The sequence below is a fragment of the Ambystoma mexicanum genome, chromosome 4q (assembly GCF_040938575.1).
Source record: "Ambystoma mexicanum isolate Mex_15411 chromosome 4q, UKY_AmexF1_1, whole genome shotgun sequence".
Classification (NCBI taxonomy): Eukaryota; Metazoa; Chordata; class Amphibia; order Caudata; family Ambystomatidae; genus Ambystoma; species Ambystoma mexicanum.
Genome location: NC_090928.1, coordinates 447,673,772 through 447,690,791, shown reverse-complemented (window position 1 = coordinate 447,690,791; position 17,020 = coordinate 447,673,772). Strand labels below are relative to the sequence as shown.

Below are 17,020 nucleotides of genomic sequence, written 5' to 3'. Positions count from 1 at the left end.
TGTACAAGCACTCCATGGTGTGTGCCAGGAAATGTGAAGGCAGTGCAATGTCAAAATCAGACATCACGTGCATTGTGTATTCAATGTGTACCATGTCTAGAAGGCAAGCACCCCTCCACCCCAGTACCAAAGCAGGGATGCCTAGCATGGTATCAAAAGGCTGAGCATACACCTGTGTATTGACAAGCAGTGTTGACTGGCATCAACAGCTTAATGTGATTTCAATTACAACACTGCAAATGATGCTGGGACAGTGGGCAGGACACATGATGGAAGATCCGGAGGCCGGCCACGTGTGTAGAAGACACGACAGGAGTTGGACAGAGTCATTGGCCATTGAACAGGCTGAGGCCTGTGAGCCACACAGATTGTCAGAGCCTAAACATGTGTGCAACGCAGGACTGAGCCACAGTTGACATGGGGAGGCCGATAATATGGCAGGCAATGTATGTAACCAAGGACTCATATTACAGTGATCATCCAGTCAAGGACACATAGGGGCATGTGTGCAATGCACATGGAGCATTAATGGGCACTCATGTCCCTGCGGGACATCTGAGCCATGCACAGTACAAGTGGGATGCCCTGCATCGAGTACTAAGGCTGTACCACACGGCATATGTCTGGCAGTTTCTAAGCTGGAAGTTAGCATCTACACAGGACACATGAACATGAAACTACACATTGGCAAGAATGTAGCAGACCAGTGCAAAGGTGGAACTGGGGTGCAGAGTGGCGGTGGAGGGGCAAGGGGGCATGGCCACATGGAGTCCCGCATGCAGGCAGAGGAGACATGCATGACGGTGGCATTGCATTACTTACACATCAGAACCATGTACAGGTCACATGTAGCAGCAATCATGCACAACACATCCCACATGTGAAACACACACGTCCTCAACAACTACGCATCAACACTCACTGGACTGGGCATCAAAGTCCAGCATCTCTCCCACACCTTCGACCAATTCTGGTGGTATGAACTCCGCAACGAGAGCCTCATGCGGAGTGAGTTCTTCCTCCTCTGGTGCAGGCCCACCGCCAGTCACCAGAGTCAAGTTGTAATTTGAGGCACGCTTGGCCTTAGTGCTGCGCTTGATGTCATTCCAGCGCTTTTTGCACTCCTGCGCCGTGCGCACCTCATGGCCGAATGAACTGACATGTTCCGCCACATGCTTCCAGTGGGTGTCACGTTGGGCAGCCGTAGTCTGACTATTGGCACCCACTAGCATGTCACGGCTGTGTCCCCGCACGTAGTCCACGAGGAAGTCCAGTTCCTGCTTACAGAAAGGCTTCTTCCTCGACGTGCAGGAGGTCGTGGCTGTGTGTGGGGTCCCAGCCTGTGCTGCAGATGCAACCTTCCTTCTCTTGGACTGTGGCGCAGACCCTGGCTGGCTAATGCCGCCCTGACCAGTATGGCCAGTGGGTTGGGTGGATTGAGCCGAGGGAGTGGCAGGTGGAGGGATGACCAAAGGCCTGACTTGTGTCAGTGGCAGCTGGGTGCCCACTAATGGACCCTGCCCAGCAACATCAGCTGTGGCAGGGTCATTGACCGCAACGGTCCTGGTTGGCAGACTCACAACCGGGGTGCTGTTGGGTGCATCTGCCCCTGCACTTGCCAACACCCGGCTGTTCGGGGCAGCAGATGACATGACTGCCCCAGGGACACGTGTCTTGGTCTGAGCAGCCCGGCCTGCCCCAATGGTTTCCCCCCTGGCCTGTTGGAGATCTACCAAGGGCTCTTCAAGTGCCAACGCAGCCTGCGCTGGCAGACCCTGAGCCTGGGTGGCGGTGTCCACAACTGCACCTGCAGCTACCGCTACCCTTGGGCCCGTGGCAGTCGATGTAACGGACTGCCGGGTCATACGGGTGCCAGTGCCAGATGCAGGAGCTGCATCCCCCTGAACCACAGGGGGTGGTGGCATGGCTGCACCGACACATGGCACAACATTGTGCTCAAGTGGCGCACCCCTGCCTCTTCCCCCTCTGTGGCTGCCCTGGACACCCTGGAGTCCCCCTACTCCCTGGTCACCACGGCCACGTCCCCGACCACGCCCGCCACGAGGAGGACGCCCAGCTGAGGCGCCCCTCACCTTTGGTAGCCTCCCTACCATGGCACAGATGTTATAGTGCTGGCACAGATGGAGTGGTGCCAATGGGAGGTGTACAGCACAATTGACCTGGGCAATTGGGGTGAAGGGGGTGGGAAGCAAGATGTTAACAGCCCCCCTGCACCTGCAAGGCTGTATGTGACCCCGGTGATGTGTTGACGGGTCACGCAACGCTCAGGCACCCCAAAACTGCAGTAAAACCGTGCACGCAACCCTGCAGCCTACGTGCGTGGATTAAACCTCCCGCAGTACGCGGTGGCACCCAGTAACACGTATAACGCGTACGCGTGGGACACGCAGGCTACGATGACATCGAAAATGGGTGCGATACACAGGGGCACCCGCAGTGGGAAAAGGAGCGTTTGCGACTCACCGTCTGACTAGCGCGATGCAGAAAAACACGCGTAGCCAATACCCCCGCCAAAAGAAGAGATACGTCCTTGAGAGCTGTGAAGTAGATGGCGCGCGAAACAACTGGAAGCAGCAACACACGTCGGTCTCCACGATAGGCACGTACAGCGAACTGCTGGGCCCGCTCACCTTTAACCCGTGCTGAGGGAAAACGCACGCGCGCGTCAAGTCACATGCGGACGTGCACTTTTTCACGTTTGATTACGCGCATTACACGCGGACGTGCAGTTTTTCACGCGCGCACGCTTATGCATGGGCCCTTTCCTCCTATTACACGCGGACGTGCAGTTTTTCACGCGCGCTTACGCGCATTACACGCAGCGTGCAGATTTTTCACGTGCCTACTCACTCCGTATGAAGCTGGCCACGCGAAAACGCACGGAAGACCACGCTCCTGCCCAGAAGGACACTTCACTGGCCCCCAGTGCCCCAAGCAGCCTCCCACATGCCATCTGCTGCTGCCTGCCTGCCTGCCTGCTGCCACCGTGCCCTGCCATTTGGTGCCTGCACATCAGCCATCTGCAGGGGTCCAGTTGCTGTGTCCACCCCTGCTGGTACAGAAGAGTCCCGACTCAAATGACATCGCTCCACAGCCCAGCCCCAGGACCCAGTTGGTCACCCACTCCTGCCCCTGGGGTTGCCATGTGGAGCACAACCACATCTGACACCAGTTGCAACCCCCGGCCAGAGGGGCAGAGGGGCAGAGGGGCACCAGCTTCACTGCCACCGAAGTTGGTGTCCTGGTGGAGCAAGTCCTGGGGCAGTATGATGCCCTCTTCGGATCGTCCCGCGCCAAGAGGGAAGGACGGGAGAGGACGCGGAGGGGGTGGCAACCCGCACCATCCAGAAGGTCAAGAAGCGCTGGGAGGACTTGAGGTCAAGGACCCTCATGAAGGCCCGGCGCCTTGTGGAGGGGGGCCGGGGCCGCATGAGTTCCATCCAGTTGAGGGTCCTGGAACGCATACACCCAGCGCTCCACGCCCAGGTCCTTGAGAGGGAGACCCGTCTGGAGTTGAGCGGTAAGTGGCCAAGCATTGCTGTGTGAGACAGGGCATGTTGCAGTGTGCTGGTTGTCTGATACCTGCCTGTATGTGTGACATAGGCCATGTACGCATGTATGTGTGCAGGGACATCATGGTAATGCATGTGCGACCTGTAATGTGTGAACCGCATGGTTGTTGCATGTGTTTGAATGTGACATGGGGAGCCCTGTGCAGATTGCACACATGACAGCATGGAAGTCTCTGTTCCTGGACATGGGTGGGGGCCTGGTGGAGGCTGCCCCTGGTGGCTGGGGGGGGGTGGTGCTGGGAGACATGGGTGGGGGCCTGGTGGAGGGTGCCCCTGGTGGCTGGGGGGTGGGGGTGCTGGGAGACATGGGTGGGGGCCTGGTGGAGGATGCCCCTGGTGGCTGGGGGGTGGGGGTGCTGGGAGACATGGGTGGGGGCCTGGTGGAGGCTGCCCCTGGTGGCTGGGGGGTGGGGGTGCTGGGAGACATGGGTGGGGGCCTGGTGGAGGCTGCCCCTGGTGGCTGGGGGGTGGGGGTGCTGGGAGACATGGGTGGGGGCCTGGTGGAGGCTGCCCCTGGTGGCTGGGGGGTGGTGGTGCTGGGAGACATGGGTGGGGGCCTGGTGGAGGATGCCCCTGGTGGCTGGGGGGGGGTGGTGCTGGGAGACATGGGTGGGGGCCTGGTGGAGGGTGCCCCTGGTGGCTGGGGGGTGGGGGTGCTGGGAGACATGGGTGGGGGCCTGGTGGAGGATGCCCCTGGTGGCTGGGGGGTGGGGGTGCTGGGAGACATGGGTGGGGGCCTGGTGGAGGCTGCCCCTGGTGGCTGGGGGGTGGGGGTGCTGGGAGACATGGGTGGGGGCCTGGTGGAGGCTGCCCCTGGTGGCTGGGGGGGTGGGGGTGCTGGGAGACATGAGTCGGACATGGGTGGGGGCCTGGTGGAGGCTGCCCCTGGTGGCTGGGGGGTGGGTGTGCTGGGAGACATGGGTGGGGGCCTGGTGGAGGCTGCCCCTGGTGGCTGGGGGGTGGGGGTGCTGGGAGACATGGGTGGGTGCCAGGTGGAGGGTGCCCCTGGTGGCTGGGGGGGTGGGGGTGCTGGGAGACATGAGTCGGACATGGGTGGGGGCCTGGTGGAGGCTGCCCCTGGTGGCTGGGGGGTGGGGGTGCTGGGAGACATGGGTGGGGGCCTGGTGGAGGCTGCCCCTGGTGGCTGGGGGGTGGGTGTGCTGGGAGACATGGGTGGGGGCCTGGTGGAGGCTGCCCCTGGTGGCTGGGGGGTGGGGGTGCTGGGAGACATGGGTGGGGGCCTGGTGGAGGCTGCCCCTGGTGGCTGGGGGGTGGGGGTGCTGGGAGACATGGGTGGGGGCCTGGTGGAGGCTGCCCCTGGTGGCTGGGGGGTGGTGGTGCTGGGAGACATGGGTGGGGGCCTGGTGGAGGATGCCCCTGGTGGCTGGGGGGGGGTGGTGCTGGGAGACATGGGTGGGGGCCTGGTGGAGGGTGCCCCTGGTGGCTGGGGGGTGGGGGTGCTGGGAGACATGGGTGGGGGCCTGGTGGAGGATGCCCCTGGTGGCTGGGGGGTGGGGGTGCTGGGAGACATGGGTGGGGGCCTGGTGGAGGCTGCCCCTGGTGGCTGGGGGGTGGGGGTGCTGGGAGACATGGGTGGGGGCCTGGTGGAGGCTGCCCCTGGTGGCTGGGGGGGTGGGGGTGCTGGGAGACATGAGTCGGACATGGGTGGGGGCCTGGTGGAGGCTGCCCCTGGTGGCTGGGGGGTGGGTGTGCTGGGAGACATGGGGGGGGCCTGGTGGAGGCTGCCCCTGGTGGCTGGGGGGTGGGGGTGCTGGGAGACATGGGTGGGTTCCAGGTGGAGGGTGCCCCTGGTGGCTGGGGGGGTGGGGGTGCTGGGAGACATGAGTCGGACATGGGTGGGGGCCTGGTGGAGGCTGCCCCTGGTGGCTGGGGGGTGGGGGTGCTGGGAGACATGGGTGGGGGCCTGGTGGAGGCTGCCCCTGGTGGCTGGGGGGTGGGTGTGCTGGGAGACATGGGTGGGGGCCTGGTGGAGGCTGCCCCTGGTGGCTGGGGGGTGGGGGTGCTGGGAGACATGGGTGGGGGCCTGGTGGAGGCTGCCCCTGGTGGCTGGGGGGTGGGGGTGCTGGGAGACATGGGTGGGGGCCTGGTGGAGGCTGCCCCTGGTGGCTGGGGGGTGGTGGTGCTGGGAGACATGGGTGGGGGCCTGGTGGAGGATGCCCCTGGTGGCTGGGGGGGGGTGGTGCTGGGAGACATGGGTGGGGGCCTGGTGGAGGGTGCCCCTGGTGGCTGGGGGGTGGGGGTGCTGGGAGACATGGGTGGGGGCCTGGTGGAGGATGCCCCTGGTGGCTGGGGGGTGGGGGTGCTGGGAGACATGGGTGGGGGCCTGGTGGAGGCTGCCCCTGGTGGCTGGGGGGTGGGGGTGCTGGGAGACATGGGTGGGGGCCTGGTGGAGGCTGCCCCTGGTGGCTGGGGGGGTGGGGGTGCTGGGAGACATGAGTCGGACATGGGTGGGGGCCTGGTGGAGGCTGCCCCTGGTGGCTGGGGGGTGGGTGTGCTGGGAGACATGGGGGGGGGGCCTGGTGGAGGCTGCCCCTGGTGGCTGGGGGGTGGGGGTGCTGGGAGACATGGGTGGGTGCCAGGTGGAGGGTGCCCCTGGTGGCTGGGGGGGTGGGGGTGCTGGGAGACATGAGTCGGACATGGGTGGGGGCCTGGTGGAGGCTGCCCCTGGTGGCTGGGGGGTGGTGGTGCTGGGAGACATGGGTGGGGGCCTGGTGGAGGCTGCCCCTGGTGGCTGGGGGGTGGGGGTGCTGGGAGACATGAGTCGGACATGGGTGGGGGCCTGGTGGAGGCTGCCCCTGGTGGCTGGGGGGTGGGTGTGCTGGGAGACATGGATGGGGGCCTGGTGGAGGGTGCCCCTGGTGGCTGGGGGGGTGGGGGTGGTGGGAGACATGAGTCGGACATGGGTGGGGGCCTGGTGGAGGCTGCCCCTGGTGGCTGGGGGGTGGGTGTGCTGGGAGACATGGGTGGGGGCCTGGTGGAGGGTGCCCCTGGATGCTAGGGGGTGGGGGTGCAGGGGGACATGGGTGGGGGCCTGGTGGAGGCTGCCCCTGGTGGCTGGGGGGTGGGGGTGCTGGGAGACATGGGTGGGGGCCTGGTGGAGGCTGCCCCTGGTGGCTGGGGGGTGGGGGTGCTGGGAGACATGGGTGGGTGCCAGGTGGAGGGTGCCCCTGGATGCTAGGGGGTGGGGGTGCAGGGGGACATATGTGTGGGGGCCTGGTGGAGGCTGCCCCTGGTGGCTGGGGGGTGGGGGTGGTGGGAGACATGTGTGGGGGCCTGGTGGAGGCTGCCCCTGGTGGCTGGGGGGTGGTGGTGCTGGGAGACATGGGTGGGGGCCTGGTGGAGGATGCCCCTGGTGGCTGGGGGGTGGTGGTGCTGGGAGACATGGGTGGGGGCCTGGTGGAGGCTGCCCCTGGTGGCTGGGGGGTGGTGGTGCTGGGAGACATGGGTGGGGGCCTGGTGGAGGCTGCCCCTGGTGGCTGGGGGGTGGGGGTGCTGGGAGACATGGGTGGGGGCCTGGTGGAGGCTGCCCCTGGTGGCTGGGGGGGTGGGGGTGCTGGGAGACATGAGTGGGGGCCTGCTGGGGGGTGGGGGTGCAAGGGGACATGTGGCTTGGCTGGGGGGCATGCCCATGGTGGATGGGCTGCCTGCGGGACATGACCAGGGGTGCAGGGTAGTCCCCTGTGGTGTGGGCTGCCTGCAGAGGTCGTGGAGGGGGTAGAGGGGAGACCTGGGAGGACCCACACTGGCAATTCACCTCTTCAACTTCCCGCACACCTACGTAATACACTGCCCCACTCGCACAGGCCCAATCGCGTGTAGAATTTCTCGCGCACCCCTGAAATCCACGTACCCAGGCCAATCGCGTGTAGATTTTCTCGCGCACCCCTGTAATACACGTACCCAGGCTAATCGCGTGTAGAATTTCTCGCGCACCCCTGAAATCCACGTACCCAGGCCAATCGCGTGTAGATTTTCTCGCGCACCCCTGAAATCCACGTACCCAGGCCAATCGCGTGTAGATTTTCTCGCGCACCCCTGTAATACACGTACCCAGGCTAATCGCGTGTAGAATTTCTCGCGCACCCCTGTAATACACGTACCCAGGCCAATCGCGTGTAGAATTTCTCGCGCACCCCTGAAATCCACGTACCCAGGCCAATCGCGTGTAGATTTTCTCGCGCACCCCTGTAATACACGTACCCAGGCTAATCGCGTGTAGAATTTCTAGCGCACCCCTGAAATCCACGTACCCAGGCCAATCGCGTGTAGATTTTCTCGCGCACCCCTGTAATACACGTACCCAGGCTAATCGCGTGTAGAATTTCTCGCGCACCCCTGAAATCCACGTACCCAGGCCAATCGCGTGTAGAATTTCTCGCGCACCCCTGAAATCCACGTACCCAGGCCAATCGCGTGTAGATTTTCTCGCGCACCCCTGAAATCCACGTACCCAGGCCAATCGCGTGTAGATTTTCTCGCGCACCCCTGTAATACACGTACCCAGGCTAATCGCGTGTAGAATTTCTCGCGCACCCCTGAAATCCACGTACCCAGGCCAATCGCGTGTAGATTTTCTCGCGCACCCCTGTAATACACGTACCCAGGCCTATCGCGTGTGGGGACTCCCGCACACCCCTGAAATACACGCTCCCCGCACTGCGTTTGCTGCTGCCCTTTGCGCTGGATTGGGGATTTTGATGGCTTTTTCCTGCGCAAGGGGCGTTCTTGGGGGCGTAACTGACGCTGCTGCAGGGTCGCTGCGCCACTCTGCGCCACGGCTGGTTGTGGATGTTGGAATCCATGAATACGCTGTGCGCCTGAATGTGTTTCGGCGCACGCGGCTGGCGCAGCCTACCGCACGCGCACACTGTGCGCCAGCCGCGTGCGCCACTTGTGCGCCGAATTCTATGAATTGGCCCCCAAATGTCAATGCGACCTTTTAATCCCTTGGTTGCTGCTGTGCCACACGTTACAATCAACTATTACTAGCAGGAAAATAATGACAAGGCCTAACTGTGAACCCTTAATAATTTAGCGAAAGTAGCAGCTAGGGAAAGATTGGGAGTGGGAAATAAATTACAGACGGAGGGGCAGGAGAAAAAGGAGCATAACATATCAGAAGGAATATTTGGCAATGGGTGTTGTTGAATGACATGCATTTGCTGATTAACATTCAATATACAACAGCAAACATTACTTCCTGCAGATGCAATGTCAATATCATGTACTAGTGTTGCTTAATCATTGCACTCACCCTTTTATAGATCTCTTCTCTTTTCAGTCTAATTCTAAGTAATTGTGCCTCCTCTGTTAATCGGTTTAATTCTTTTCGTAGTTCTTCCAGCTGTTGTTGGTGTTCCCTGAATGATATCCAAAGCGAGAGTGGTGTAAAGACAACTTGCATGTTATTGACAGACACAATATCTTGCCAAGTGCCTACTGTAGATGCTAGCATGGCACACCCAAGATCAAGCTGTATATTATAATGTGTGTAGTGTTCTCCATACCTGCGTTTGCAAATGTATAGGCTGCATGCAAAGATAGTTTAATCGCTATTATGGTATCCTGTTAAATATATAGTAGGAGGGTAGTTGCTTAGTCTATCTCTTAAATGAGAAGTTCTCTAAGCAATTGTATTGGCCCAATGGATAGGGCATGTATTTTTTAGCATAAATCGATCAATCACATTTTTTTTCAATATATCTTATCTTCGATTTGCTGACATTTAGACACGCAAACTGCACAGGACAGAAACTGCAATCTTGTGATAATCCTATCCGTTGATCAATCGCTCTAAGTGGATGTGCCCTGGTGGCATTAAATCATAACACACGCCCCTCAAGCTGACATTGCCATGTCAAACCAATATGTTACGCCCCTTGTCATGATGTTGATGGACAGCGCAGCCAAGACTTCTGCAACCACTCCTTCGCCACTGGAGTCTTCCCTTCCCCCCTGAAGCACTCCCTTGTGCACCTTCTTCTTAAAAAAAAGACCCTGCCGACCCGTCCTACCTGGCTATCGCCCAATTTCCATCACACCTTTTCTGGGCAAACTTTTGGAAAAGCTGCCCATCTCCCAGTCAATCTTCACACTGAATCTGTTGGCTGTCTCCATGACCATCAGTCTGGCTTCAGAGCTGCCAGAAGCACGGAAACTACTCTCCTGAACATCTGTGAAGATCTGCTCTCCAACCTTGATTCCAACACCCCTTCTGTCCTCATCCTACTTGATCTCTCTTCTGCCTATGACACGGTCAACCATGCCATCCTGCTCACCCGTCTCCGTGATAACCTGGGTATCACGGGTCAGGCCCTGGCATGGCTGACTTCTTTCCTCTCTGATCGACCCTCCGAGGTTCAACTTGGGTCCTTCCTCTCCTCCATCTCTATCTCTACTTGTGGTGTTCCCCAGGGGTCTAATCGCTCTGCCTTGCTGTTCAACCAATACCTGGCACTTCTTGCCCACCGCATTGCTGCGCTCTGCCCCAACTTCCAGTGCTATGCGGACGACACTCAGCTCATTTTCAGGCTACCTTCAGCCACCTGTTCTCTCTCTCTCTCATCTCTGACTGCCTGTCCGCCATCCAGGAGTGGTGTGCCGCCAATGATCTCTGCCTTAATGCCAGTAAGACCGAGATTCTTCTCATTGGAACACCCGCTCCCTCCTTTCCTGTCACTCTCTGGCCGGCCTCCCTTTGCCCTCTTCCTGCTCCCACCTGTGAGGCTAAAAACCTCGGGCTCATCTTCGACTCCACCCTCTCCTTCTCTCCTCACATCTCTGACGTCTCTAAGAAGTCACACTATCAGCTGCATTTTCTCAGAGGTATTCTTCCTTTCCTCTTCTTCCCGCAGAAGCTCACTGTCTCCAGAGCTCTGGTTCCCTCTAGGCTGGACTATTGCAACAGCCTCTTTCTAAATCTGCCTGCTTTTACTCTCCGCCCTCTGCAATTCATCCAGAACAGGACTGCAAGACTTGTCCTTGACCTCAAGCCCAGGGATCGTATCTCTCCAGGACTGAAATCTCTGCACTGGCTCCCAGTGTCTGCGAGGATTACGTTCAAAACCCTATGCATTGTCCACAAAGCCTTTTGGGGCCTGGGGCCTCAATACCTTCAGCTCTCTCTTCCTAAATATCTTTCTTCTTGAGCGCTTCGATCATCTGCCTCCAACTCCCTCAGGGTCAGTCACTTCTCCAAGAAACGAGTTGGTGGTAGATCACTTTCCTCGGCTGGGGCCTCCCTCTGAAACAGCCTCCTTGCCTCCCTGAAACTTGAGAATCCGGAAGCACCTCAAAACCTTTCCTCTTTGCTTCTGCTTTTTCTCCTCCTCTTCCCTGCTGACTTCCTGGCTGAAACTGAAACTGCACTGGTTACCTGTCCACCCTCTGATCTCGGGCTCAAGTCTCCTCCCGCGCCAGTCGCACACCTGCACTGCCTTCCAGGCAACCCCCACACTTAGGGACTGTTTTCTGTATCCCAACAGTTCCACTACCAGCACTTAACATCTGATGTCTGCCCTTACCCTTGCCACCAGCTGGCCATACTTTACTTATTGTTTATTTTTCTTTATCCCGTGTACTGCACTTTTCCCCCACCCCCTTCCCTTGCACTTGCGCGATCTGAATGAAAAATGCCATGTCATATCATACCATAACACTGTCAGCAACGACACAAAACGCGGAAGATACACATACACACAGAAAGTTCATGTTTACTCGCCTTTGACAAAAAGAAGATAGCAAGTCAAACTTTTCAATAATTACTTGGTCAGGAATTTACTAAATTGTTATATTCCTTATTGAACGAAAACAGTTAAATGCATTGAACGCAGGCATTACAACTTTCTTTGCACATAATCAATGGAAGAACAGATTGTTAACTACAAGCCATAGTAATCATGTTTAGGTTGACAGCCACATTCCATAAAATCTTTCAGATTTCATTCTTCAATGTGTTAATCCCATACTTGAATTGTGTAAGGAAAGGTTCTGTGTACGGAAACAGAATTCAATGTATTTTCAGCATCCGTTTTCTCTCAAAGCACATGGCGTTCCGTTTGTGAGAAAACATTTTGTTACACATCCGAAATACATTTTTGCTCTCTGCACGTGTTCATTGATGAAATGAGGGGATGTTTGTTCTGATGACAGGCAGAGTAAATGGGCAAACAGTAGCTTCACATTCATCCCACAACACAGAGATGATATTGCTGTTAGTGATAGTGATGTTTCAGTTTTGGTTGAAGAATCCATTCAATGAAAAATGCATTCCATGGCAGAGACACATTTTAGGATGTAACTATTTATAAGTACAAAATAAAAAATATATTTTAGTACTCATTGTCAAAATAATTCACACTATTACCTCAATTTAAATAAAACATAACTTTATAAGTATTTCCGCATATACAAAGGAATCATATAAAAGCATCAGATATTGATTTGTACTTTTTAGTACATATAGAACGTTTATAAAAAAAGTGTGGCAATCCAATATTTTCAGATTTTTCACCTTAACTGCATACTTCACAACCTTTCCAGTTACATGAGGTTGTATTCAAGAAAGTTCTGTGTCTTTTCTTCACACTACGTGCTAACACGTTTAGCATAGTTCTTACAATGTGCTCAAATGCACAACGTGCCATAAGACGGTCACATGCAAGTTCAAACATTTTGAAGTGATTAGTTGCGCTTGCGTTGCGATTTATTCACTATTGAAAAATTCTTTCTACATGTTATATTCTAATTTAAAAAATCCTCTGTTTGCATCAAGTCGAAGAGAAATGTACATCGGTTCGCGTCAAGGACACAGTTACATAAATACTACAATAATTATGAAAACAATACTTAAATGAATTCTTGACTGTCCATTCTTGCAATATAAAATGCAGGTCATTCTCTTTTGAGAGTTATTCATGAATGAAACTAGTATTTCAGCCGGTATGGTGATTTGATTCTCATGTTATCTAATTTTTTTTCTGCTTAGTAAGTAAATGTTATCCTTGGACTTTTTACTCTGCCCATTTCTGGGACGCTTTACAATGAAACGCTTATTTCAGTCTTGGAAATTCCAATGTCCCCTTGGCTTTCCGTTTAGCCTTTATCATGTTCCTATTTCTATTTAGACATTGGGCCTTACCATGAGTTGGGCCGTATCCCCAACTTTATTTGCGTTAGCGCCCACCCGTCTGGCGGTATTACTGCCGGATCACGGGTTGGGCGCTAACCGTTACTCAGTGGAGAAGAAGTCTAAGTATGGCCAACTTAGTCACACAGCCGCTCTCCGTTGTACCCAAAAGTGGGTTATGGGATTAGTAAAACTTTCTTCAAAACTGTTCCTGTATACAAACAGAACTACTTATATCCAATTTCAAAATGGTAGTCAGAAAAAAGTCCAAGTTATAGATGAATTAGATAATGGTTTATCAAAACAATATTGATGAGAGCAAGACACTAATATAATCTTAGTGAGGATGCAGCTACACACCACATGGAATCGACTTAATATGACAATGCATTTAGGAGTATACAGACTCCTTCATCAGGGCAAGTCTTAATTTTAACAATGTGGACACATAACGCAAATATACATGTGTGAGTCAATAAAAGAAAAGTAGTTGAAACACATACCAGAATGTAGAATGTTCAAATTAGCGTTGAAATGAAAATAAGGGGATAAACAACAAAAAAACTTCAGTGAGTGAAAAAGCAAATGGTAAAACATTGTGGAACTATGGAGATTAAGAGACAAATGGTACCTCTATTGTGGTGTGTAGCCAGTGTGGCTTTTTAAGATGTCAGGCGTGTTGATGAAAGTAACCCACGCAGTCCAATGAAGGACAGTAGTCAAAAACGGCTTTCTAAAAGCACAAAAGTTCCAATAATCATAGGCTGAATGGATTAAGGTAAGGCAAGTAGCCTACAGTAATCTAAATGTAATGTGGAAGTACCTGAATGTGCAGCGCGGCCGTGAAATAAGCCGTCCGATCGCTGCAAAGCATCGCCATGTTATAGCGTTGCTTAGAAACAGGTTATTTAAATAACCACGTGACCGCATCGTGTCTGGAAGAAGGCGCGATGCGGGTGTATTACAAATGGCTCTGCATACGCGATTTGTGGGCCCTTAAGCAGCAAACCAAGCAAATGTGTAATCTAATGGGGTAAAAAAGGAATTCTAGAGTATATGATATCAAAAAATAAAAAATCGAATAAGCATGGAACTAGAAGAAATACTACAAGAAAAATGCTAGGTCAATGTAAAATAGCAAGCATGGAGAAAAAATATAACATTCCAATTGTATAACCTAATGAGGTTAAATCAGGAATTCTAGAGTGTATGATAATAAATAATGAAAATATCGAATAAACATGGAAATAGAAAAAATCTTGCGAGAAACATGTTAGATAAATGCGAAATAGCAAACATTGCGAAATCAATAAAAGTCGCTGAGGGTGACATTGAAGCAATGCCACATTGGGTCCCAGACCAGACGTCCGGGAAGTGCGACAGCAAAGTTTACACGAATGTGTACATATGTAACACAATGTGAAAAGGTAGAAGGCCAAATAACATAGTCGGCATGCGAGTTGTACAATGAAGGTGGCATAGATTAGATGTCTCATAGGGACACAGGCAGCAGTTACAGATAAAAACAACTTGTAAAGCAGCTGGAGTGACAAAAGGCAGTGGAATGTTATCATACGTAAAATGTGAAATCCATGTACATGAGGTCTCAAGATCAAGGTAGAGCCAAAGTACAAGTGCTTACTGTAACAATGTCAATATACCATAAGCAGAAATAGCAATGATGATAAAACAGCATGTAAAGCAACTGGAGTGACAAAAGACAGTGAAATGTAGTCATACGGAAAGTATGATGTCAATGTGTATAAGGTCTCAAGTTCAAACTAGAGCCACAGTAAAAGTGCTTGTTGCAACAATGTCAATATATCATCATCAAATATAACAATGATAGTTAATCTCTTCATTGAGCCCATTAGGAGATAAACTCCCAAGTTTGTCTATCCAAAAGGTTTCTCTCCTATTAAGTCGCAGTCCAAAATCCTCATGTGGATGGATCTTGTTCAATACCTCAAGGATCAGGAACTTGATTTGGGTTAAGTTGTGTTTATTTTCAATAAAGTGGCGAGCCACCGCAGAATTAGGATTGGAGTTCCGGATACAAGAACGATGTTCATTACAGCGTACTTTTGCTGCTCTCGTGGACTGGCCCACATAGTACTTCCCACAGGGACACTTAATGCCATATATAATGTTGGTACTGTCACAAGTTCCAAATGTTCTCAAAATGTTTTGGCCTGTGCGAGGATGGTGTATTATGTTCCCCTTAAGTATCAGGTTACAGTTGGCACAGTGAAGACAGGGATATGTCCCAGTTCGTTGGGTAACAGGTTCTCTCAAACTGGGTCGTGTGTGAACCAGTTCGTCTCTCAGATTTCTACTTCTCTGGTACGCGAAAACTGGGAGTTGGTCGAACAAATTCTGTACTCTTATGTCGTTTTTGAAGATGTTCCAGTGTTTCTTGATGGAATTTTTAATTTTGTTACTCTGTACAGAACATTTTGAGACATATACTGGTGATTTCAGTTCTCTTGGGGATTTGACAGTGTTGGATAACAAGGTACTGCGGTCACATGTACTTGTAACGCTCACCTGATTCTCGCAGAGGCGCCGGTCTTGACTGGGCGACTACCGTATCTTCAAAGGTGATGTGTAGCACCCGGTTGGCTCTTTGGGCTGGACCTCTGTGCACTGTATGCCTGACGTGTAGAGTAAGATGTCTGCAGATAGAAAATATGGGGTTAATGAACTGGGGTTATTGGGGTGTCCCTATCTCTTTCCTCTTCTCCTCTCCTGTAGACCCCCAAAGGTTAACGCTCTCACCTTAGGTAAGTGAATGCCGAGCTCTCCATCTGCCTCGGGGCAGGGTGCTGTAACCAGTTTCTTCACTGGATAGGTAGCGCAGGCCTCTTGACTTCAGAGGACTGCTGTCCGTCGTTTACTGCACGAACGGTAAGTTTCGAGTCATTCAAATGTCTTTAAAGTCTTTAGTAATGATGTCTCTTGTTTTGCAGGGTTCCGGCGATGGCGGATGACAGGCTGAAGTGAGTTGAAGATGGAGCCCGTGTGATGAATAGAAGCGCCTGGAAGCACGTAAGTAAGCGCTTGTTGCCTGCTTCACGATGCGCTCTAACTGTCTTTTTATTTTGCAGGTACGAGTTCGGAGCGGCTGCAGGGTGCCGGAATACCCACTGGATTAGATGTGGAAAGGAGTAATGGCACGTGAGTATTAAAGTTCCCCAATGTCTTTAAACGCACCTTGTTTTGTCTTTCAGATGCGGGATGCAGCGCCGAAGGCCTCCGGAGCGTGCGAAGAGTTGGTAAGCTTTTGTCTTTCAGATGCCGGAATGCAGTGTGAAGACCTCCGGAGCGCACGAAGAGTAGGTAAGATTTTGCCTTTCAGATGCCGGAATGCTAACCTGTTCTTTCTTGTCTTTATAGGTGTTGCTGAAGACTGGATTCAGGATGGTAAGCCTTTGCCTTTCAGATGCCGGAATGCTAACCTGTTCTTTCTTGTCTTTATAGGGGTTGCTGAAGACTGGATTCAGGATGGTAAGCCTTTTTCCTTAGGCCCAGGACCGGATGCAGAAGACACGATGAGCGTTCTGCTGCAGAGGTTGCAGAATAACGCAAAGCAAGATTCATCCACCGGGTGTGGTTTAAATAGCCTCCTGTAGTGCTTAGGTGTCTCCTTCCACAGCCACGCCTAAGTAAGAAAAGAGTTCCTGGTAAGAAAAGAGTTCCTGCCTTCCAGAAGAGTTCCAGTGTTCTGAATCTAGGGAGTGGCTCCAGCCCCACCCAACAGGAAAAGTAGTTCCAAACAGAAGAGGATCAGAGGCTCAACTGGCAGGCAAGTAAGCAGCATGGTCTGCTGAAGGTAAGTCCACCCAAGCATTATGAGCCCGGCGCTTCCAGCGCTGGGACTGGGCATATTTATGAGCCTGGTGCCACTGGCGCCAGGACTGGGTCCAAAAGGTCCCAATTGGGACTGGTTGGCACTTGGAACCTGGGTTATGGATCTGCTTCCAAGGGAGTTGGGAAAACCCTGACCTTTTGGAAGCAGAGATCATGACAGTACTCACTCTCTGTGATGCTGAATCCAATTCAGATGTTTTGTGACCACGAGATAGAAATGTTTCTTTCATTATCAATTGTTGGGCTAGACAATCTTCGGGATCGCTCAGAATTCTTTTTACACGCAGTAATTGACTGTATGGCAAGTTTCTCAGAAGACTGGGTTGGTGGAAACTCAATCTCTGCAATAAATTATTGCGATCAGTGGGTTTTCGGAAAAGTGTAGAATTGTAACCAGTATTACTCTTGG

General features: G+C 53.4%; 1 protein-coding gene across 5 annotated transcripts in view; it reads right to left on the bottom strand.

Annotated features, from left to right (window-relative positions):
• The window catches only part of LOC138467780 (dynein regulatory complex protein 9-like), a 960,790-nt gene that overhangs the window by 308,359 nt on the left and 635,411 nt on the right, over positions 1–17,020 (bottom strand). For all 5 annotated transcript variants that reach the window (XM_069608026.1, XM_069608024.1, XM_069608027.1 and 2 more), the window contains one exon: positions 8,869–8,974. In XM_069608026.1, the coding sequence (XP_069464127.1) occupies positions 8,869–8,974 (106 nt within the window). The remainder of the gene's footprint in view (positions 1–8,868; positions 8,975–17,020) is intronic.